The sequence below is a fragment of the Rhamphochromis sp. 'chilingali' genome, assembly GCF_963969265.1.
Source record: "Rhamphochromis sp. 'chilingali' genome assembly, chromosome: 16".
NCBI classification, from domain to species: domain Eukaryota; kingdom Metazoa; phylum Chordata; class Actinopteri; order Cichliformes; family Cichlidae; genus Rhamphochromis; species Rhamphochromis sp. 'chilingali'.
In genome coordinates this window covers 8,958,769-8,982,884 of record NC_137943.1, presented here as the reverse complement: position 1 = coordinate 8,982,884, position 24,116 = coordinate 8,958,769, and the positions used below count along the sequence as shown (strand labels likewise).

The window sequence follows — 24,116 nt, the reverse complement described above, 5'->3', positions numbered from 1 at the left end:
GTGCTCACATAATAGGTTCATTGTACCACAGCTCTCACAGGAAGTCTGACTGAAGTCTGACTGAGTTTAGCCATGTCTCCGTAATTCTTTGATATATTGTATCATTTATGTGTCCTGACAGTCTGAGAAAGTCTTAGTCTTTTGTGTTTATATTATATTAACCCCATTTTTATTTTCATTAATGGTATTATAAATTTGTTGGTGGCTGACCGTACCCAGTTTCAATTTAAACGTTTCTATTCTTTGACAGATCTGCGGCCTAATTCGCTGTCCAGAAAATCGTCTCCTTAAAAAAACAAAAAAACAAACAAAAAGAAGTTATCGCTATTTTGCAATAACTCCTCCGGGCCTTTAGGGGGAGTAGAGGCAGTATGAGCTGTGCGCAGCCGGATGTTGACAGGCTCTCTGCTGTGTTTGAGCTGTAACTGTTACCGCTATCACGTTTCTCGTAGTCTCCACATCTAGAACTTTCCTGTCACTCCAGAAACAGTGCACATCCACAGAAGCAGATGGCAACCGAACGGTAAGTTCATCGAAATCTATCAATGAACTGTTCTTATAGCAGCAGACATTTCTTTTCTTTCGGTTATTTAACGCTAACTTGCTTTTTTTGTTGCTTTTAGCAGCTTCCCCGATAGCTTCATTGACGAAGATCCACAGAAAGCTCTGCAGGTAAAACACTAGTCTCAGTTAGCCACAAACAAGTTTGCGCGATGCACGGTGGCTCTTGCAGGATGTCCATTTAACGTTAAATTCAGTGGACTTACTCTAGAAAGGAAATTGAGCAATACCCGTGGTGTTTGTGTTTCTGATATTACCAACAAGCTAGCGAAGTTAGCCAACGTGTTTGCTAGCCCTATTTAGTTATGAATAAAAGTAATCCCAGAATCGCTTCGTTATCATATCAAACGGTCACCTGTTTCTTTAATACCATTAAGAATTAAATATGTCTCATGCGTGAGGAGGTATTACTACATAACGTTAGCTCGAAATAGTCTGCTTGCTGGATACTAGCCCTGTCATCCTGACATGAAGTTGTGTCAACTGTGAACAGACTAAACCAGTGAAGTTTATTTCTGCTGTTTTAAAAGCCTCTGGTGAATCTGCGGTTATTTATGTGACTAACCGGGGCAGTATTATGAAAATCATTACAGTTTGCAGGAATAACACAGATTCGAATAGATTTACGGAGAACTGCTTGTTCTGTAAAGATATCCGACTGCGAAAGTGAAAGTTGCAGATGCATAACAGCGCTACTTTCGATTTAAGCATTTTTCTAGAAGTTTTTTTTCTTGCCACAATTCTTGAAGCTGAAAACACGATTTTAAGCCCTTTATACAATAATAGCAACCTCGTTATTATTTTCAGGAGCTTAACGAGGCCTTACAAGGAGACTCAGACAACGCTGAGTGGTTTTGTCAGCGTGCCTATGCCCACATACTGCTCAAGAACTACAGCTGTAAGTCTGCACAGCACATGTGGAAACAGACCACACTAATAGCATTTTTGATGTATTATGAAGTGCATGAACATTATGTGAGCATTACAAATACCTGTTGTTTAGCTTTTGAGGTTTTACATTGCATGTGACTTAGCCTGGACATATGCACTGCATAAAGAAACATAGTAATTTTTTTTATTTTTGTTTTGTGTCCACAGGTGCTGCTGATGACGCCAAGAAAGCACAACAGCTAAAACCCAGCCTCTCCCTTGCTTTCATGCGCACAGGGTATGGACTGTGAAATGCACGCCTTTACATAGCAGTTTTCTAGCCTGACTGACCACCCATAGGGTCAAATTTTCTAAAAGGGGCAAAATGGCAAGTGAGGACAATCCCCAAATAGTGCTCGCAGGTGTGGTTAGTTTTAAAAGCAATGTACAAATATACTTTACACTACAAGAAAAGCTTAAAAAACACTGTGGGCCTTCCTCACATCCATGGCCTATTCAGAATAACCAACCTAACCCACAGGGGTCCACCCTGGCATGCAGATGTTTAGCTCAGTTTAGACTGCACTTCATTCACCGTTTGATATGTTCATCTCACCACTTTAAAAAAAAAAAAAAAAAAGGTAAATTAACAAAAATAATAATTAAAACATATAGTTTAATTGATTAAAAAATTATCCCTTCTGACACAAACGCACAGCCAGCTTTATTGACAAGATGGGATGAAACATGCTGTGTATGGCTCATGTTTCTGATGTTATCTGACGGTTGTCACAAAATGTCTTTCAGCTCAGTGATTTCAATTCTGAAGGCCTTTTGTTCAGTGCTCCCCCCACACCCCAAACCCGACCTCTAACATAAAGGAAAATTTTGAAAACCTGTCCTCGTCCATCAAACAAACTTCAGTTAAAGCTTTGTTTTGACACACAAGTCACCAAGGTCGTACTGTCGTGCTTTTTCACATTCTTCATGTCAAGCGGGCCTTGGAGGAGTCATCTTGGCCTTCGTCTCATCATGTTTGAACTATTGTAATCCACTCTACTCGGGTCTCAGACAAAATTCAGTCACCCGCCTTCATCTCATTCAAAACAAATTCACAGAGACAAGACAAAGTGATTTAAAGTTGAGCTGATTTGAAGCTTTTATTAAAGTTGTATTTGTTGTTACTTTAAAACCATGCATGGGCTCATCCTACCCGCACTGTCGATTTAGTTGGTTGGTATTAATTGAGCGACTGGCTGCGTTTGTCGGGTCAGACAATTCTAACGGTTCCCACAATACCCTCATTACATAGGTGTTTGAGTGTTTTCATAGAAAATCTATTTTTACTGCCCCTTTATTATTTCTTTTTGTTGTTTATTAACCTGTTATTCACACAGCATGTTCAGATTTTATGCCTTGTTTTAATTTGTTGCCTCTTTGTTTCTATATATTTATCATGTTTTGTAAAGCAATTTGTAACTATGTTTTATATTTTTTTTCTTTATTGTTCTTATTACGTGGTCACAATATAAGTTTGGTGTGGTTGCAATATGTAAAACTTAACGTTTTACGCCTTGCAATGTAAGAATTGTCGGAAACTTTTAAAGTTATACTAGTAAAAAGTCTGATTTCTGCGCTTCCTCAGAAGTTAATCCACAAAAACTACCAAAACATTTTGCTTTAACACGGTAAATCATACAGATGTTGTTTGTCAGATAAAGCTGCGTTTATTTTTCCAAGATTGTCTGATCTAAGTTCATGTGGCATGTTTTTCTCGCCCAACTGCAGAATAGCCGAATATCACCTGAACAACTATGAGTCAGCGCATGCAGCCTTCACTCAGGGACACCAACTGGACGGTGAGTGCAGCTCATTTTGGCCTCAAGTGCAGGTTCCTTAATTCCACTGTGTACCAACTACTGTTCGCAGCAGTGTCCTGTCCACTTTGCTCTCCTCATTGTTTTCATGGCTAAATTTTGGGCCTTATCTTTAGGGCTTTTTTTTTTTTTTTATGACTTACACAGTGACGACCACCTTAGCCAAAGGCATTATGTTTTTGGACATCTTACATCCATGCGTCACATTCTGGAGAACAAACCTCTTTTTTTTTTTTCCTTTTTTTTTTCTCTCGTATTTGGCACAGATGATCACTTGGTCTTATGGATGAACTGCATAGGTTTTGGTCATCTGAGGTCAAGGTTACTGTAATCTTACCATAACAGCAGCATTATTTTGCGGTTTGTGACAGACAGTTATGAAACTGTGACAGTTTCATACAGATAAAATAACAAAGTGATGACCATTTGAATACAGAATGTCAAGTCTGAGTAGGCTTGGATGTAGACTGTAATTCGATGATGTGGTCAAACTCCCCGCTCTCCATTCAGTTTTTACATTAGAAAAGCCTGCGTGTTCTTCACATGTGTGTAGTTGGTGCTTGGGTAGTTCAACATATTTGCAGATGCATTGCTCCAAATCTTTGCATGTCGTTACCACATGGAGAGCAGTGGAATAGTTGGAAACCATTAGCATTAACAGGCATTACAGTGGTATCACCTGTGCTTGCCCAACGCAGTAAATCAAATGAAAACCCACCATGAGAACTGTATTAGTGCTACGTATTAGTGCTGTGAATGGCGTCTGACGGTTGTCCTTAACACACAGTACTGGGCTTTTTTTTTTTCCTTCTTTTTTTCTTTTTTCAGTCTCAGGGGCTTCTAGACCAATACACCATCTTAAAGAGGTGTACATACAGGAGGTGACTACACAGACCACAGACAGTCAGTGTCAGTGACATCCAGTAACTTAAAGCCATGGCTGGTGAAATAACTGCTGGCAACATGAGGTGGCTTGTCCTGTGTTAAACTATTCTCAACTTTAAGGCAACAGATCGAATAACAAAGGATCCCGTTGATGGACATATGACAGATTAGTAATAAATTTAGGGGTTACCTTGATGACCAGTACCTGGAATGACTGCTAGTGACCAAACGTCAGCTACAAGGCATACTTCACAGGCCAAACATTTCCTGTTTGGATCCTCCTTTAGAAGTCTTAAAGCAAGTGTACTTCACTGTCTCAGGTTTGTCTTTTTTAAATCTAAATCTAACATGTCCTCAGAGTTGTGGTGTATTTTTTTTTTCCAAATTCCAGTATTGCAATAATCCCACTAACACTGTTCCAAAAGAGTGCTTGAACATTTTGGGAATTGGATCGGCTGCACATTATTTTACAAGTATTTTCCCAGTACTTGGTGACAAATGTATAACAGGACTATATGTTTAGCTGTCTCTCATTTTATGAATGAACTCGGTGCCTTCAGTTGGACTTCATATGAAAAAAAAAAAAAATTTAATTATGCTAAACTCAGTCGCCAGTCGGCCACTATTGATTTAGCTGGTCACCCCACGCAAGTAAAGTCTTTACATGGGAAGGAATGTTCCAGAATAATTAAACTTCTCCAGCATACAGTCAGTTAAGTATAGCTGGCCTGCATAGTGTGAATAAAGTGATACTAAAGCATTAATGTTAGTTAGGCTTCAGTGTTTGATAAGCACATTGTACACAAATATTTCCTTGCAGTACAAGCTGTCATTGTGCTTCTCACAGGTGAAATTATGGAGCATTGACTGATTAGGGCTTTAGTGGCAGTTTGGCAAGTTGCCCGAGTGTCTTCAAGGAGCAGTTAGTGAATTTGTTTTTAGAAGTAAATCAGTGGGAGATGAAGAAAGACTTAAAATAATGCACAGTTAAAAACAAACAAAAAAACAAACAAACATTGCTGTGATGCAAGAACTTTATTTTCCAACTACCTTCTTCAGGCATGTACAGTGTTTTTGGACATCTGCTTACCAGGTCAGATTATGAGTGATTTCCTGATTTAGATGAAATGCCTTGAAACGAATACCTTCAACCTTGACTGGCCTTTACTTCAAGGGGACATGAAATGCTACACACATAAAGGCTAATTTAACTCACGGAGCCCTGCTCTCAAAAACTGACATAGATGTAACTCTGTCTGTGAAGCTGGATTTAAGAAATAAGTGCTTAAAGTTAAAGTTTTGAGAACACGTGTAGCGCCATCCTCAGTCAGTACGAAACGTTATGTCACGTGGTTGGTTTGGTGCGGCTAATAGACTTAGTTTATGTTAACTAACAGGTGACGGAATTGATGGCTCAGAGGAAAATAAGGACACTAACAATAAAAATCATTTTAAGGGATTACATACAGCACATACAGCACCAAGGGCGGATAGCACAAAAGTGATCGGGAAAGTCCACCTGTTAGCTGTAATGTTCAGTTTTGTAAAGCACTTTATGAATGAGGACTGTGATATAAATTAGCCTTTCTATGTGTTGTGTTTCATGTCCTCTTTAAAGCACTTGAGACTTGAGTAACCAGCTACTGATGCAGTTATGTGTTTTCGTAATGACTTTTTGTGTTGCAGTGTTTACTTAGTGTTAAACATGTAAGAGTGTTTATTCTTTTTTTGCAGATTCTGACAAAACCTTTGAGGTCTGGATCAAGCGGTGTGAGGAGATGATGGAAAGTAAGTAGCTCTCTCTGTACTGTGCAAAAGTCTTAATCCAGCCATTGTTTGCAATGGCTCATCAGGCTTTCTGAAAGTCTTTCAAAGTTTCTCTTTGGACATTGGCTACTTTTTCACTCATTTTCAGTCCACTCCTTGTACCTAACAATTTTCAGAAGAATCAGGTTTTATTCTTTCAAGCTAACACTTGACCAGTGAATCTTTTACACATGCAAAATGCATCTAAATCAAGGCATGAAGCAGTGACATATCTACACATAACAGACAACTTGGCAAAGAGCAATTTTAACCCCACAGCCAAAAAAGGCTGATGGGGTTTGTCGTCACCCCGGTGGGCGGGTGGCATGAGCACCCAAGATTGTGAACACAATAACTCGAGAACGAGGCAATATAGGATTTTCAAATTGATATTATAGGTGCATCGTCTAAGAGGCTGAGGGATAGCACTGGTCACTGCAAGTATTTTTAATTATCTGTAGTAGGGCTGCCATGAGTAGTCACGATTACGTCGACTATCAAAATCGTCGACGACTGATTTAATAGTCGACGCGTCGTTTGAAGCTTTGTAAGATCACAAAAGACGCAGGAATAAGTAGCAGGATTTAAGAGTGTAATAATGGACTGAAACAGAAGATGGCAGCACTGCATGCACAAGGATGCCAGCTGCCGTTAAACCCTGAAGAAGAAGCTGTGTCCCAGAATTCATAGCGCGGCCCAGCTCAGTTTCCAACAATGGCGGCAGCTAGTTAGTTTTAATATTACTCTTATTATTCTTTCTGGGTCACAAAATAAACGTTTAACATATTTTCAGGCGAGAATGTAGCTGTGTAAACCTCAAATATCTGCTCAGTTTATCAAGACACCACATATTTTCAAAAGCGCTCCGACGTTTTCAGAGACGTCTGTTACCCACTAGCTCGATAGCTAGCCGGGGGCAAGGCTCGCTAGAGCCCGTGAGAACACCGGACTCCCGGAAAATCGTTTTCAAACCCACCGCCGTCTTTCGCTACTCAGGTTAAACATATATAAGTCACTTAGATAACTTAAAAATGTTATTGTTGGCTTTTTTTTTTAGTATTTTATTTGTTCCTGAGTAAATCGGTTTGGCTGAGATTAAAGTTATAGTTTTTACACAGCTGAATAAAAGTCAAACAGACAGCTGATTATCAGAAGTGTGAGTGAGATGCTCGAGAATATACTCCGGTGTCCCGTTATATTTTAGATTGCAAGGAGTTTATTAAACTCTCCCTTACTTATTAAACTTCACCGAAACTTTATTTTTAGTTAGCACATACCTTAAACACTTAAAGCTGTAGGCTAATGATAGTTCTATAAGAGCAGATGCATGCTGGTGCAATAAGCTGTATGTTTTACGTCCAATGGATGCATGATCTGATTAGTCGACTAATCTCAAAAATAATCGGTGACTAGTCGACTATCAAAATAATCATTTGTGGCAGCCCTAGTCTGTACGCACTTTGCCATTAGGACTCTGTAACAAAAACACATTTTATTTCCATTTCTTTAGTTGAATCTTCAGAAAATGCCAATGATAACACAGTCTGGCATTTTCACACTAACAAGGTGAATCCTGAAGAGCTGTTGTCAGAAAACTTGTCATCGTGTGCACAGTGTGTTTTGTGTGTTTGATTAAAAACAGATAAGATAAAAAGTAGAAATAGGAAGAAATAGGAAAAGACCTGACACAGGACCTGAAAGATGTGGAAATCAAATCAAATTTCTCAAATTTTTTTGAATCAAATGATTCAAATCATTGTGGAAATCATCTGGAAATCTGCTTAATATTCATATAATTATGAACACAGAAAATTACTATTTGATGTCGAGCCCCCATGCAGTAACATCTGGAAAGCATTTGATTGACAACAGCTTCATTGTATAGCAGGACACACTGTCAATGCAGTAAAAGCATGGCTGGATAGAAAAACACACAGTGGAACACTGTCAGTCATGGATTGGCCTCCCCAGAGCCCAAACCTCAACATTACTGACTTACAGAAATGACAAAAAACGAGTTCAGGCTGTGCTGAAGAATAAAGCTGCCTTTTTCAGTGAAGGTTTCCATGTTTCAGTGAACGACTGGACCTATTTGTAGGAAAATATAAAGAAATTATAGGGGGCTCAAGACTTTTGCACAACACTGTAGTTTTATGGAACTTTGACCAGTAATAATGCATCTGAAGTTGTGGGGGGAGGGGAATCTGTGTTGTAACACCCTAAATGTAAGTAAACAAAATTGCCTGGGGTACTTTTAGTTCAAACAAGCTTCAGACTTGCAAACTTTAACTTGTGCAGTATATCCTATTTACTGCCTGCCATCAAACGCGCAGCTAAATGGCACAGTCAGGGAGCAGATCAGCCCATCTGATCAAACAAATGAGCACGCACACGTCCACGGATCTACAGTATGCGCTCACAGTGGTGGAGGCTGAGCTGCTTAGTCCAATAAAAGATGCATGCCATGTCTGCGTGGTGTGTTTCTGTTTGCTGCTGATGCCTGGGCCCTCTGGATCATCTCAAGTAAACAAGAGCATGAGTTTTGACAAACACGCTTCACACCCGCGTGCATACGTACTCCCAGGAGTGCGTGATTCATCAGAGTTAACGTTACTGATGTTTGAAAGCCCCCGATGAGACCCAGCCTCTTTGATTAGCCGGCTTGCAGACAGCATACACACACACACTCTTACTGCTCACACCGGGAACAGCCTCTTTTTTTTCTTCTTTTTTTTTTTCCTGGTGACTGTGTTTACTGCGAGCAAACACACACACAGCACCTGGTTATTCCATCACATGTGGAACCCCGCATGCATCAGAACACACAGTCGCACACAAGCAGCCCCCCCTTCCTTGTCACTTCAAGCTCGACCTCATTAAGACAACATTAACACGCCTCCTATCATCTCATCTATCTATGTAATGAAGTCTGTGAATAATGTATGACAGCATGCTGGTAAACGGTGTTTGGGCTCGCTCTGGCTCACAGGGCTTTTAATGGGCGTGGCTAGACCAGTAAACAAACTGGTGGAGAGGCTCAGAGAGTGTATGTGTGTGTCTGTTTATGTTGTGTTGTGCCTATTGTCCGTTATTCACCTATAGATACATTTAAAATTGGCGCTGGAACCTCTGCTCTTATCCAGTAATCTAATAGTCATGTTTTAACAGAGATCAGTGAAGCCAGTTATGGGTGTATTAAATGTTTCGAGCTGAAAGCCCACCTTTTTTCCTTTTTTCCCTCTACAGATAAGACACAAAACAACAACGTCAACACGGTGAGTTTCTCTTTGAGGCCACCTGGGGGCATTGTTGCTCTCAGCATCAGCACGGCTTTGTCCACGCTTTGGCTTCAAACAAGGAAGCCATACTAAGCTTCTTTTGTTGTTGTTGTTATGGCTTTTTTTCACCCCCCCCTCCTCGTTCCTGTGCTTTTCTGTCTCATCCATTTGCTTTCCCACCACGTCCTCCTCTCTAATTGTCATCTCGTCTCGTGGGCTGAATGACCCAGCAGACACCAGCGGCTCCACCTGTGAAGTAAGTGCACAAATGTAAATACGCCCTATCTGGTATTGCTGTTTATTTATTATACAGAGTTAATATTCAACCGAGCCTCAGTGCTTCAAAGCAGCCCCTTTCTTTATAAAAATGTAAATCCCATGTACACAGAAAATATATGTTAATGAAGATGGCTGCTTTTTAAAATTATTATTATTATGCATGAAATCTCCATTTTTGTCGCGATAAGTGGATTAAGGGGTCAAATTCAAATAAGTCTTCCTGTGCCGTTAATTCTTGTGTTTTAATCGTTTGTCTTTCAGGCACGACTGGTACCAAACAGAATCGCAAGTCATTGTCACAGTGATGGTGAAAAATGTACCCAAGGATGGCGTGCATGTCAGCTTCATGGAAAAGGAGGTATAAACACACACTTGAATGCTGTGTTGAGTCTCTGTTTGCTCTGTGTGTGGAGCAGAGATGGGTTAGCTCTTGGGTGTTTCCTCAGGGGGGCCCATTAGATGGGTCTCTCTCTCTCTCTCTCTCTCACACACACACACACACACACACACACACACACACACACACACACACACACACACACACACTCCCCATGGACCCAACTATGCCTCCAGTGGTGCCTTGTTAACATTGCCCCCAAAGTACAGATCTAAGAACAATTTACCCTCCCCAGCTTCTCCAACCTCCTAATTGTCTATAGATGGAAGGCATAACTGATCTAGGATCAGCTGCAGAACCCTCTAGGGACAACCTCCCTTTCTTACTCTTTCTTACTCTTTTACTTTCTGCCTTTTGCCTTCTTTCCCTCTCTCCGAGGGGTAACTGTGGGGCACCCCAGGGAACAGCTTTGTCTTTCCTAATAGAATAACAAACTGAATTTACCCCATTTCAAAAGAAATTGTTCACTCGCTTCGAATCACACAGTCACTTGTTAAGCTCCTTCCGTGGTGCAAACTACAGATAAGTTCATATATTTTTTACTAGGTCAGTATACAAAAGAAATTAAAGATGAAAGGCGACGGTTCCATTTATTTTCCCTGGTGACTGCGTTTGCAGAAGCTGTATACCTACAGACAGCGCAGGAATTCAACTTGAAATGAATATTAAGGCTTTGATAGTTTTGTGGAATTGCCCAAAAGCAACTTAAGCTAACTTTCGAAGCTTTTATCCTCAGTGAACTATTTTTTTTTTCTTTTTTCCTCATTCATTATGGGTCCAAAATCAGAAAAGTCCACTTTTAGTGAAGCGTTAGGTTGCAGATTACAGTTGAATACACTGCTGGGGCAGTGTGCTGTTGATTCGAAAGGAATGAAGTACAAGACTGCATGAGTGTCACATTTGCCAAGTGATGAGCATGTTAGAAGTGTGAGGGTTTGGGCCGTAGCTGAAGCCCTGTCCCTCTAAAACAACAAGCCGCCTACCTACCCTGCCTGAGTGAGTGACAGGCCGTTAGGAGCTGTCTGATGCCCCCTCGTCACTGTGTGGCTGAGGGGGACAGGTTGAGGATACTACTGGCCGCCACACCAGCCACATCAGATGATCATTCTCATGGACACTCTGACACCTTCGACCCCCCCCCCCCCCCCCCCCCCCCCCCCCCCCCCCTTATCTCTTTTTTCTAAGGATCGCTGTGCCATAAAATCTGTATACTGATGCAACAATTCCAACTTGCAGATGGTTCCATATTTATTTATTACTTATACTTCGTGGACATGGTCCTACCTTTAAAACCATGTCATATGTGTATATTTCACAAATTGTATACTACCAAAGCTAATGCCAGTATATAAAGGGAAATAACTTATATCTTTTGTGTGTGATGCCTTCAGATGTCTGCCACAATACAGCTGCCATCAGGGGATAACTACAACCTCAACCTCCACCTTCTACACCCTGTTGTCCCCCAACAGAGCAGCTTCAAGATCCTCACCACTAAGGTATCACTTTAACTTTAGCTAGCGGAGTTAATGTGCTGTAAAAAAATCTTTAACTGTTTCCCCCTTGGACACCTACTTAGTTTGGAAAATACAAACAGATTTACCCCCTGAGTGGTTTGTGTCACATTTCAAGCCTGACTTCAGAACATACATTGATTGCGTGTGATCAGAATTTGGTGAGGGTGATCTCTAACTAGGGCTACCCTTGGGAAAACCCAATGGTCAACAAACCATGTCTTTGTTGAAATTTAATGAGGTGGCAAAACCCGTCATTAAGGGTTCGAGAACAGTCGTCAAGGGTCAAATATCATCTTTGTGGGGGAAACACTTAAAATTCCCACCATTGTTTTTAACAGTAGCAGCTGTGCATAGTTACATTGAGAATGATTTTAGTGTTTTGACAGGTTTAAAAGACTTTTTAAATGTTCTCTTTTTTTAATCAAGACCGATTCATGAAGCAGAACCAGACCACACGTATCAGACCTGCAGTTGTGTTAAGGGTCCATTGTTCTGTAAAATGTACTTTGAAAATATTGAGACGTGTGTATTCTGCTTGCTTTTTGTCCAGTCTGGGGTCACAGTGACCCCGGCTGACCAACACTCAAACAGCTGAGATGATAAATGGCCTCATACGGGGTGATGATGTGCTTGCCAGAATACAGTTTATCATTGCCAGGTCATTTCTGGAATCTTTTTGAATTTTTAAAAAGGTGTATTCAAGCCACGGAGAATCCAGGAAATACTTTGAGATGCTTTCTGTACACAGCAGACTCGACTTTGGCAGAATATAAGTCTGTGCCACTTTACAAATTTTTTTTAGTAGCAAAAACACAAACAAACGAGGAAGAAACAACATTTTTAGGTCATAGAAACACTTCCACTGAGTTTTTGAAAGTCAACGAAAAGTCATTGAATTTTACTCTGAATCATTGGGAGCACTGTGTTTATCCCTGCCACGCCAATAGTTCCTCTCAACAATAAAGCAGCAGACTATCAAACATGTCGGGGGACGCGTTTTATGCCGCTGTAAAGGGAATAGGACGTAGTAATGCTGCACGCTGTAGAAATGTTGTTATTGCTCTGAAGTGCAGATGCATCGGATGGCGTGTTGGTTTCTGTGGATTCAGACTTTTCTTTATTAAAAAGAAAAGATAATGAAGCGGGTGTCAGATGGCAGTAAAAAGGCAACGTGGAAAAGCGTGCTAATGCGAGTTTAAGCAGCTTAGTGAAATTGTGACCGATCATTACTTTGGTTACCACTCTGAGATCAACATCTTAATCTCTCCAGTGATTTAAAGCAGTATAAAGTAGACTGTCGCTACCTATAATTCCTTAATGCTGGTAAAGCTCACTGCAGCTGGAGCAGAAATGAGAAAATCCACTCTGGCTGTATACAGTGCGGCTCCTGCGGTTCATCTGTGCAGCTAAAAGGAGATTCACACATATGCACAAATCCTCACTCCTACACACACACGGCTGTACGCGCGGAGTTCCTCAACCCTTTTTAAGGTGATTATGGACCTAATGAGTAGGAAGGGCACTTTTTTACTATAGACTAATTAGTGTATATTATAGAAGATGTGGGTTAATGAGTGTGCTGGCTGAGTGTGTGCTGATTCAGGGTTTAGACCCCTGTCAGGCTTTAGCCTGCAGATCAAAAGACAGCCTTCTGTGTGACTTGTTTTGATTGGTTGGTTGTTTTTTTTTTTTTTTCTTCATCATTAACGAGGGGATTTGGGTTTTTTTTTTTTTTTTTTTTTTTTTTTTTTTTTTTTTTTTTTAGGGCATTGATCATTCCGGTCTTGTCAATACAGAACTCCATCAAGCTTTGCTCTTTCTCTTGACTCTTGTTTAAGAAGCATCTGTAGATGCTGCCTTTTTCAAGTTATTTTGTTTAAAGAAATCAGCTCCTCAGAATGTAATTTATACTAAAGAAATTATAGAACTATACAAGTTTCTGGCCTGAATCTTGAACCTCAACAGTTTGAGTGTTTGTTTTTTTTTTACCCAGCCAGTTAGAGTTGAGTTTCTCATTTTTTGATCAGTTTTCCTGACTTTTAGATTTAACGTGTGAGTCTTACATATTTGAAAAGTGGCTAAATACTTGATATTGAAATGACTCTCATCGTTTACTTACCAAAGTTAGACTCGACATGGAGAAAAAGTTTATCGCTTATAGTTGATAAAATTATAATCTTCCGAAGTATTCCATCTGCAGGTAGCTGACCTTTATGGGAAATGAAAAAGAGATGAACAAAATGTACCGAAGCCACCTACAGAAGCAGAGAGCGGTGGAATGAAAATGGTATTTATGCAGATGATTAGAATACTAAAGATGAGTCTACTCATCGGCGTTATATAAATGTCTTATCAGCAGACAGAACAGCACTGATGAAGCGTGTTGTGATTTATTTATTTTTTCTTCCCCCAAATACAATTATCATTAAGTTTGCATTCAGGCTTGATGAACACACTCCACAACAACCCCGCCTCTTGTTTGTTTGATGCAAATTACTGGGCTTTGCTCAGGTCTTGGTCTTGCCTCTGTGCTATGTTTAGCTACGTCAGCTAACTTTGAGGATTTTGAACGCAAACATGTCTGTTGGAAATTGCATGACCTGAACAAAGTGAACGCTAAGAGACGTGTAAACCTGCGTTAAGATGTCATTTAACAGCCTTTTCTTAAATGGAGTTTGCGCACTTAAAAAGCCTGCTTTTTAAGACCTTCTCTAATGAAAATCAAGTCTGTGACCTTGGTGATGCGTCTATACTTTTAGTGAGTCATTTATGGGTGTGTTGGCCTCACTTTCCTGCTCTCACATACACTCGTGCAGTGAAGCCCACAACAGAAAGGTAAAATGAAATATTAATCAAGTTGATGAAAACACATCGACGATAAACAAGATGAAAAATAAATAAGAAGAAAATAACACACATTTTTTTTTGTCCTGTTCAAAGAGAAAAGGAAAAACAAAGAAACTGTTTGCATTGCAGGCGCGAAATACATCCACACTGTCAAACCCTGTGCTGTTAGCTTCCTCGATGCTGTGTTAGCTCGGCTGTTTGAAAACCGGCGCACTGAACACATCAGCTTGTTCTTAGAATATCTGATATTGCTTTTTGGTCCAGCGTCGGGCAGATAGCCGATCCAAGTATAGGATTGGAACGTTTGTGACATACACCCAAGAAGGTAAAAGTCTGACTTTACCTGGTAAAAAGGTGTCACCCATTGAGATGAACCTACCTCACTCCCATGATGTATAATCCTGTTCTCTGTGAACAGGACTAAGCTGCAAAGCAATTCTGGTATAAGTGACACAACTACAGTTATAAATTTTCCATTTTAGAGGCCCAGCAAATGAAAAACAAAAAATAAAACCCAGCAAACAAACTCAAACAAAATCACTGGAAAAGGAGCAACTCAGAATTAGATCGGTAATGTTCGGAAAGTGTGAAATGTTCAAGAGACGCTCTGACCCAGGCGTCTGACCAGCATCAGTTTGTCTCAAACTCTGTCAAATCTTCACCCTCACCCATTTTTCCTGCTTCGAACACATCAACTCTGGCTATTAAATGTTCACTTGCTCCCTAATATAGCCCATCACTAACAGCTGCCATGATGAAGAGATAATCTGTGTTATTCACTTGAGCTGTCAGTGGTCATAATGTTATGCCTGATCAGCGTATACCCAGAGTGCTTTGAGCATCCAGGTATCTTGTGGAGGAGGCTTGGAGACGTTCTCCAGCATATACAGAGGCGGCGTCTTCTAATGTGTTCAAGTGAATCTTTTAAACAGATCAACTTGATGCACACAGCTCGTTTCTTCAGCCCCCAGTTGATTGATCGAATTAAGCCTGTTTTTGTCTGTTAGATCAATACTTATATATAAATATATATATCTCACTAGCAAAAACGAATCAAAAAAAGGTTTGTCTCACAAGATATAGTATTATATAAACAAAACAAAAATCTTTAAGCAAGCTGAGCCAGAGCGCACCTGAAAGCAATGAGGGGAGTTATTTAAGTTTACTTTGCAGCAAGGCCACAGGGGGAATGAAAGGGCAGTAGACGACGGTGGGTGCTGGAATTACATACTGTATGGTGTCAAAGAAGCAAAAAGCATAGAAATGGAGCACCACATAACCTGTATGTCTCTCTATATATATGTGATGTCTGTATTGTGAGCATTATATCCACTGGCTCCACTGTGTCGAATAGAAGCTGACCTGCACAGAAACTGCCCCCTTTCAAAAAAAAGCCACATTTCCTCTTACTCGCTTTCTCACTTTTCCATGGCAACAGCAGACACTGCATACCAGAGGTGCACGTGGGTTGCAGCTTAAACAAGGGCTCAGTCTTAGAGACACCGCAGCTGAAGATGGTCTTAGACTCCCTCTCCACCCACTGTTACTGTCTTTTTATTTTATTTTCAGGCCTTTTTTCCCTTTATCCTCATTTACCTCCTTTTTCTTTTGCTAATTTCTTTATGGCTCTCTCACAGACAAACACACCTTCTGTCGTTCTCTCCGTGTGTGTGTGTGTGCGTGCGTGTGCGTGCGTGTGTGTGCGTGCGTGTGTGTGCGTGCGTGTGTGTGTGGATAGAAACACAAACACCGCCCTTCAGGATAACAAGAGAGGGTGTTCTCAAACCTTCCTGCTGTCCCACAAAGACCCAACTGTTCCCTGGTCCAGTAGGCTCCTCGGGCACACACGGCCCCCTTCCCCATGCACACATCACTCCAACAGTATAAGCCCTCATTGGCGATTCAAAAGTTTAAAATGGCATACGAACTCCTAACTCTTTATAAACTGGATGTGTGCGAGCCCATGCGCATGACAGCGTGAGAAAACCCTGAAATACTGAGCAGCTTTCTCGATGCATGTCTCATTTAAATATTTTGGAGCCGTTTCGTCTTTTGAAGCCAGGAAGCCACTGGGGGGATAAAAACATTCAAATGAACAACGGCATCAGCAAATCAAGTTTCTCCAGATTGGCATGCATCCCTAATGAGCGTTTAAAAAAAGAAGAAAAACGAACTGCATTTCCCTCAGAGCTGTTGACTCACAACCAATGTTGGTCGGTCTGACTGTCTGTAACAGGCTGCCCTGCACTCTGTGCTCCACAGTGTTTACGCTTCATCTCCCCGCTGTCTTTAAAGACAACTTAGCAGGGGGAAGCTAAGCTGGGTGTGCACGCGTACACACACACACACACACACACACACTCTCACTCACTCTGGTACAATGACAGAGGCTGAACAGTAATCTTTCCACACACTTGTGCCATTTAAAGGAACTATTTGAAGTGTGCACGTGTGCGCGCGTGTCATCTCTAGCACATTATCGTCAGTGCGACCTCGTCCTGTCCTCCATCACGGCAAACATTCCAACCGCAGGGGTCACCGCGACAACGGGGAGCCAATTACACACCAGTGTGTTTGATCAGAACAGACGGCTAACGCGCACACGTGGGCGTGCACGCAAACACGCCGAGCGGTAACGGAATGAGCGCTCGCTCCTTCGTTCAGCTCGAAACTCATCTCTTTTGGGCGAACGGCTAAAGTGGCGTCTCCCCTCTTTAATTTGCACGCCTGTCAACGTCGAAGAACGTTTATGTGTATTTCATTTGTGTCCTTTTTAGCCGAGCTTGTTTCAAAATCCGCAGGCATCTGGGGAAAAAGAGGGAGAAGATGCCGGCCCCCTAGCAGGAAGGGGGGGGGGAGCGACGATGGCTACAAACACATGTGACAAGCGACATGGGACCTCAGTGCCCCTCTGTAAATAGCATGTGTGCGTCTGTGTAGTACAGGATTGTATAGTCCAGCCTCTGGGGTCCTGTGGGTGGTGGCCCCTGATTGTGGCTCTGCTGTCACATCCCTTTACAAGCCTGTCATACACACAGAAACACACACAGAGAAACACACACACTGCGCCTGGCCTGCCATGTCCCTTAAAAGCTAGGAAACGCAGATGTGGCAGCAGATTAATGTTGTATGTCCTAGGAGCACACACGGAAACACACACTGTCAATTCGATGCACATCGCTACAAAAATATTATGTCTGGTAATTCCAAGTTAATACATTTAATTCTCTCAGCCTTTGATCCTTTGCTTTCACTGTCTTAGAAACTTAGAACTTTATAGGTTTCTAATTTAATGACAGATAGAATTTGATTACTGTATTTTTGACGCTCCTTCATTGGATTGCACAAAAAACATCACATGATTTAAAAAAAAAAAGAAAAAAGAAAAAAAAAGATGAAGACGTCTTTAAATAGACTACAAGTTGCTTTGAGTCACTAGTGCTGCTACAAAAGCGGTGTCAGGCTGAACACCAGTTATTGGTGATTTGAACTAACGGTCTGATGTGCTCACGAGTCTTCAAAGCATCACGAGACCACTAACAGAGCTCAAAAGGCATCTACGCCCCAGACTGCAGGTGGATCTGTCAAAAACAAGTGTTTAATATGCCGTGGGGAGCTTTTGCAAAACCTAACTGATCGGCAAGCTTCAGTAAATAACCGTAGAAACATCTCCGGGATCATTTAAAAATTCTTTACGTTGCATTTTGGCCATATGTTTGTGTTTTTGAGGAAATTATGTATGACTGGTAGATCTTAAATTACTGCATTTCCAGTGAACTGGAGCTGATGTCTCAGTGTGCATGTGTGTGTGCAGCCTTTTGCAGACGAAAAGCTGTAGCACTCAGCATGCTTTAGTTTTGCAGTGTGGAGGGCAAGTTCGCGGTTCTCCATCCGAGAATGATCTAGAATGCAAACACAAGCTAATTTGATGAGTACATCATCCAGCTTTTACAGTGCGTGAAGTTTCCGCTCGGTGTTGGAAGTGAAGCTCGCTAAATTGAAGTTTTTAAACAAAAATGCACACTGGATAACTGTAGCTATGCTTTCTAAAAGCAAACCTTTTTGGATGCTCAGAAATATGATGGCAGTCCCTTTATTTGTTAAAGCTGAAAGTCTGTGATTGGTGTACAGAAGTAAAAATGCCAAAACTGCGTGTTGGCTCAAACATGTGTGGAGCTACGTTGAAAGTCCTTTTCTGTGGAGGTCTTGCTTATTTAAGCAATGCAATGACAAAATACATTTTACATGTATTATTAAGGCAGCAGACAATTCAAAATATGACACAGTTTCTCGTTTTTGATCTTTTAAGATGTTTTCTGTGTGCGGTTTTTAATTAAACTTGGGCTTTTAAATAATTACCAAATGCCTTCATTCTGTCTTTATTTTCTATTTCACACAGCGTCACAGCGGCTGTGATTTTTGAGAGAATCAGATATCTCCCAGCACAGCTCTTCATGTTCCTACTGATAAGTTGATTAAGAGTTACATGCCAACCCGAGGATTAAGCTGCTCCACAGATGGTTGCGTAACATGCGCGAGATGAGGGGCGAGACACAATGAGCAATTTGCATATGCCGAAAACAATGCACGTTTTCAGGCTGCCTCACTTCACTTGGAAGATGTTCAAACTGTTGCAATTCTTTGCAGTGACAAAAAGTGAAGAAAGTAACAAAACAGAATCGGCGCTTGAATCGTGCGTCAATATTAAATTGACATTTTTTTCCAAAAGAAATTGTGGGATGCGAACCTCTTTTTAATTCTTAGAAACTTTCTGACAGGCACTTCTTTTGAAGCATACCAGCTCTTGTGTGTGTGCGAGTACCTGGGGGTGAGTAGACGGTGTACTAGAAATTAAGAATTCTCCCTTTTCGCACAATCCGGCTGGTCTGATTAAAACGGCAATGAATTATTCCAGCAGTAACCTGTATTCTCAGGGGACACCTTGTGTTTGGGGTTTGTTTGTTTTTTTTAAGCTGTTCAGCCCTTTGCAGCTGAGCCCAAAAGTTAATTTCGGACACTGCACAGATGCCTCGCGAGGCCCTTTGTGGAGCAGAAAGCGCTGACACACACCAAAGCGATCTATCAGTGTAAAGCCACTCGCACTAGCTCATCACCTCGGCGGAGAAGCTAGCAGCGGTCATACTGTCTCATTTCCCTCAATCTGCTCCCCTCGCTCACACCTCAGTCCGTGTCAGTCAGCCTCCCTGCCTCCCCGTCCCTAACCTCCTCTCTTGGCACCCTCATAAATGAATAATCACATCGCCTAGCAGAGCAGAAATGTTCCTTAATTGCGCCGACATCACCAGCTCTGTCTTTCACATGCACACATATCAAACACACGCGCCATTAATGGGTGAAAGTGGACTCTGTGTGTGTGTGTGGAAGGTTTGTGGGAGGCGGGGGGACGCATGGAGCTGCTGCTCGCGTGTCTTGCTGCTATGTGCCCTGTCAGTGTGGCTCAGTGTTAAAAGCATGTGTCCATGTCCTCTCTCCCCTCATTGTTTTCTTCCTCTACCATGTTCTCCCGGTGTAATGATTCGGATCAGATGCTGCTGTGTGGAATTAGGATCTCCCGCCCTCCTCCCCCCCACGCTCCGTCTCTCACACTGGCCCCTCTGGCTGACAGGCATCTCGTTAGTGCAGTATGTCTGTCAGTGAGGTTTGAGATTGAGCTGTGTCCCCGCATATCCCTGATGTGTCTCTCTCTCCCGCTCACACACACACACAAAGTTGACGGCGGCGCTGAACAAGCCGGTCTCTCTGGCCTCAATAATGATCTGATGTCCCGAACTTTTAAGCTGCCACTTTAGTGGAAGAGTTATTTTCGTGCTACGCACCAAAGACAACGTTTTTTTTTTCCTTTCTTTTTGCTTCTTTTTAAGAATCGTTAACTCCCTTTTTCTCCTCTCGTCTTCCTCCTCTTCTCCTCCGTCAGGTGGAGATCAAGATGAAGAAGACGGAAGCCGTCAGATGGGAGAAGCTGGAGGGAGAAGGACACGAGTCCAGCGTCAAACACTTCAATCCAAGTCAGTCCGCAGCTTCGACATTTGCCCTCTTCCACCCCACCTCCCACCACCAGACTGTTCTCCTGTGTCTCTCCTTTTCTCCCTTCTTATTTCTCCCTCTCTCTGCAAAGATCAATATAAGCTCCTGTGTTTGTCTGTTTTGCACTAAAATGAGAGTGGGCAGTCGAGCCCTGCTTAGAGTCTTTCATTAGTCTGACGGCGAAAGTGGGCAGTGAGAGGGAAAGGTATGGCAGCGGAATATGACTCAGTATTTTAACCCACACATTCCTATTACTGACAGGATTAATTACTTATGTGTGTGTTTGAAGGGGGAGTAAAAGTTAAGTGGGGAGCCAAACTATGTTGTTTTTTTTCCCTCCAGCTCATTCTCTTGGACATCTTGTTTATTAGCGCTTGCTTTTAAATTGGACTGCGGTTTCATTTAAACATCATATTTGACATTTTATTTTTATGGCACTGCATCTCAGTTTGTCCACACTTGGCCTGAATCTGTCTGCTGTGCATTTTGCTGCTGTATTTATGTAAATCTGCGTCTGGATTACATTTCCTGCTCTCCCCCCCATCCCGCCATCTCTTGTTGGGATTATGGTGGGTGTATTGCATCCAGAAAAATATAGAAATCCAATCACAATGGGATTCTTCGCCATCTAAGTCGGACGATTCGGTGGCAAGGAGAGTGAAATTGGTTACGAGCTGACAGTTGAGTCTGTGCGCTGTGATTGGATGATAAAAGTCAGCGTATTTAATTAAAAATGTTAATGAACATTTGAAGTGTTTTCACAAAAGCAGTGAGCTCTTTTTATTTTGGGCTCTGATGGAATTTAAAGATTTCTTTCTTCATCAGACCAGTACCCCACATCGTCCCACTACACCTGCAAGTGGGACAAGTTGGTGGTGGAGATAAACGAGGAGGAGAAAAATGAGCAGGTGGAGGGAGACGCGGCACTCAACAAGCTCTTCCAGCAGATCTACTCGGACGGTTCAGACGAGGTCAAACGAGCCATGAACAAATCCTTTGTGAGTATTATGTTTAACTTGCGTTACGCGTGTTTCACACTGAAAACAGTCGTACACGTGCGTGGTCGCAAAAACGATCTCTTCTCAGTTCTAAAAGGAAAGGTTTAATTTTCCTTCCTCACCGCCTCCATCGTAGAATCGGTGTATTGGTGTCTGCCTAGATGGCCACCTTTTATTTGAAGTGGACTCTGAGACGCATAACAGAGGTCAATAAGTTCAATCTTTGTAGCCTGAGCAGCCCACGTCTGGCCCTTCCTGTTTCATTTTTAAATCAGTTACACTTTTAACCTAAATCGATCCAATCTGTTAGCTGCTGCCACAGGACATCATATTTACAGGCTTTTGCAGTCTAATGTGTTACGTTTGCACACATTAATACAGGTAAAAACCTGTTTTAATGTGTGCTGTTATTTGTATAATTTAATGATAATTTATTATTTTGAATCAGAATTAAAGTCATGAAGAGAACAGAAAAACATTTCTTTTTTTTTGCACTTTTCTTTCTTTTAATTAAAAAAAAATCTTATTTTAAACACTTTCCACTGACCGACAACAACACAGAGCTCTGGTCTCTGGAAGCAGTTGAAGGAAATTAAGAGTTTATGCTAGCTGACAGCTCTGGGACGGCTTAACTAACCCAGACTAGATGTAAAGTTGGCCAATTAGCAAATAACATATCAGGTCTTTTGAAGAAAAAAAAATCGGTTGAATATTTCAATGTTGTTGCTGTAGATCCTCAACCGATCATTTGCATTACTGGGGTATTGTTTCTGTTTTTAAAGAATGCCAGTGATCTACCTCATTGGTTCCTCCAGTCCGTGTATAGACTCGCTCAGCTCTGTTAGGTTTTGGAAAGACAATGGCCCAAAATTGTAATTGGCAGGTCAGATGTTTGGCCCCCCAAAAAAGCAAAATCATTAATTGGAACTGACCAAGACAATTATAAATTTGACTTTTGGCCCTTCAAATAAACTTTTGTTGTTGACTGTTAGTTTTCTAGCATGCCTAATTGACAGCAACCCACAGACTTACACAAACATCTAATTGGGGGAGCTCGCAACAATTATCAGAATAAGTTCCAGATTTAAAAAAAAAATGCTCTCATTTTCTTTAGTTAAAGCTTTAGCGGTGCTATGAAAATGCAAAGCTCCATCAGTAATTATTTACACAATTCTCATTATATTGAGTGAACACACACACACACACACACACACTGGGTTGATTGATGCAGCAGGAACAGATTGTCTCGTTAATGAGCGTGTATTAAAGTGTAATGAAGGAAGTGTGTATGATTGCAGCCAAATGTTGATGGATGAAGGCACGGATGGGCATTCATTAACGATATGATCTCATGATGCTGGAGAAAAAAGTATTTACTGTCATTTCCAGCATACAGCCTGAAGCCAGCCGTGCTTCGGTGTGATCATTTGTCATTTCTGCATTTAGCTTAAACATCTTAAACACGAGTTCTTGTTACAAAACATCAGGACAATGAAAAGTTAAACGGTTACCAGTCACCTTGTACTTCAGCTGTGCTGCAGTGGACTTACCTGAGGCTCACTAGCAGAGAGAAAGTGTTGCATAACTGCTACTGAAAACCTGTGACTTCTCCTCTTTGTGCAGATGGAGTCAGCTGGTACGGTCCTGACCACCAACTGGGGAGATGTAGCCAACAAGAAAGTGGAAGTGAAACCGCCCGATGATGCAGAGTATAAGAAGTTCTGAGCGTCCCCTATTTCGCCATGACTCCCCCTCCCCCACCTCAGTTCATCATCTTTCTTGACAACTGTCCACCTGAGCTACAGCGGGATTCGTCGTCGCCGCCCTGCAGCCTGCATGGCTGGCCACTGCTTCGCCTCTTCTTCGTGTTTGTCACTAAGTGCAGGGAGCCAAGCATTCCCACCATCACCCAAGCAAACTACATATGGCCTCTTCTCTGCAATATATGTTCGGTTAATTAAGATGATCTGTTGAAAGGAATGATCAACATTACCTGATTTCTTTTAAAGGCCAATGAACTCAAAAGGGAACTGAGATCGGGCTTAAAATTGACGCGCTTCACTTCAACTTCCCCCCGCCCCTCCTAATCACTCACAGCCTTTATATTCGGGAGCCTTCTGTGACTTTGCAATATTAGTACTTGTATAAAAAAGTTGCTAAAACATTTGTGAACACTACCTTTAAACCAACTGATTGTGTTTCACAGATCATGCTTTTTTTGTTTTCCTCCTCTTTTTTGCACTCTGTAAAAACAGCAGTCCTCTGCAAAACAACTTATCTGGAAAGTGTGCGACATGTCTGGCTCGCCACCGGTCTCTCTCTCTCTGTGGGATTCAAGCTTCGGTGTAAATAAAAGATTTGGCTCACAAACTTTGCCCCGTGTTTTATGGTTTCTTGTCTCCCGGAAACCGTTTTCGAGCAGCTCGGAAAAGTCTCGCTCAAACACAAAAACGGCAATACATTACAACAGGGATCCGTGCTCTGTGATTATGTGCCGGGAGCGATGAAATGTGGTATTACTGATATGAGCTCAGGCAGTTGAGATACGGTTGACAGCTTGAGGATATGGTTTATGTATTGCGGGTTTCGATTGGTATCGAGTGGAGGAGCTCGGAGCTGCAGGTAAGGATGCGGCCCTGAGGTGGAGCGGTGATTTACAGAGGGGAGATGTGAGGGGAGCGGGCGCCTCCCCTGTCCTCCTATCGCATATATGCGGCAGCCGAAACTGTGAGGGGGCGTCCTGCCGAGGCAAGAGA

At 41.8% G+C, this 24,116-nt stretch overlaps 1 protein-coding gene across 3 annotated transcripts; it reads left to right on the top strand.

Moving 5' to 3' along the window:
• Window positions 1-407: 407 nt before the first annotated feature.
• Window positions 408-23,734, top strand: sugt1 (SGT1 homolog, MIS12 kinetochore complex assembly cochaperone). Of its 3 annotated transcripts, none has more exons than XM_080906772.1 (13): window positions 408-523; window positions 624-672; window positions 1,369-1,459; window positions 1,660-1,729; window positions 3,220-3,290; window positions 5,928-5,981; window positions 9,246-9,274; window positions 9,508-9,533; window positions 9,818-9,914; window positions 11,345-11,452; window positions 20,253-20,343; window positions 21,188-21,360; window positions 22,984-23,734. In XM_080906772.1, exons 1-13 carry the CDS (start codon window positions 510-512, stop codon window positions 23,083-23,085), a joined length of 975 nt encoding a protein of 324 aa, XP_080762898.1. In that variant the 5' UTR covers window positions 408-509; the 3' UTR covers window positions 23,086-23,734. The 3 variants fall into 3 exon arrangements, with proteins under 3 accessions (XP_080762898.1, XP_080762899.1, XP_080762900.1); XM_080906773.1 differs by having other exon boundaries at window positions 410-523; window positions 9,511-9,533; XM_080906774.1 differs by having other exon boundaries at window positions 414-523; window positions 627-672.
• Window positions 23,735-24,116: the final 382 nt, after the last annotated feature.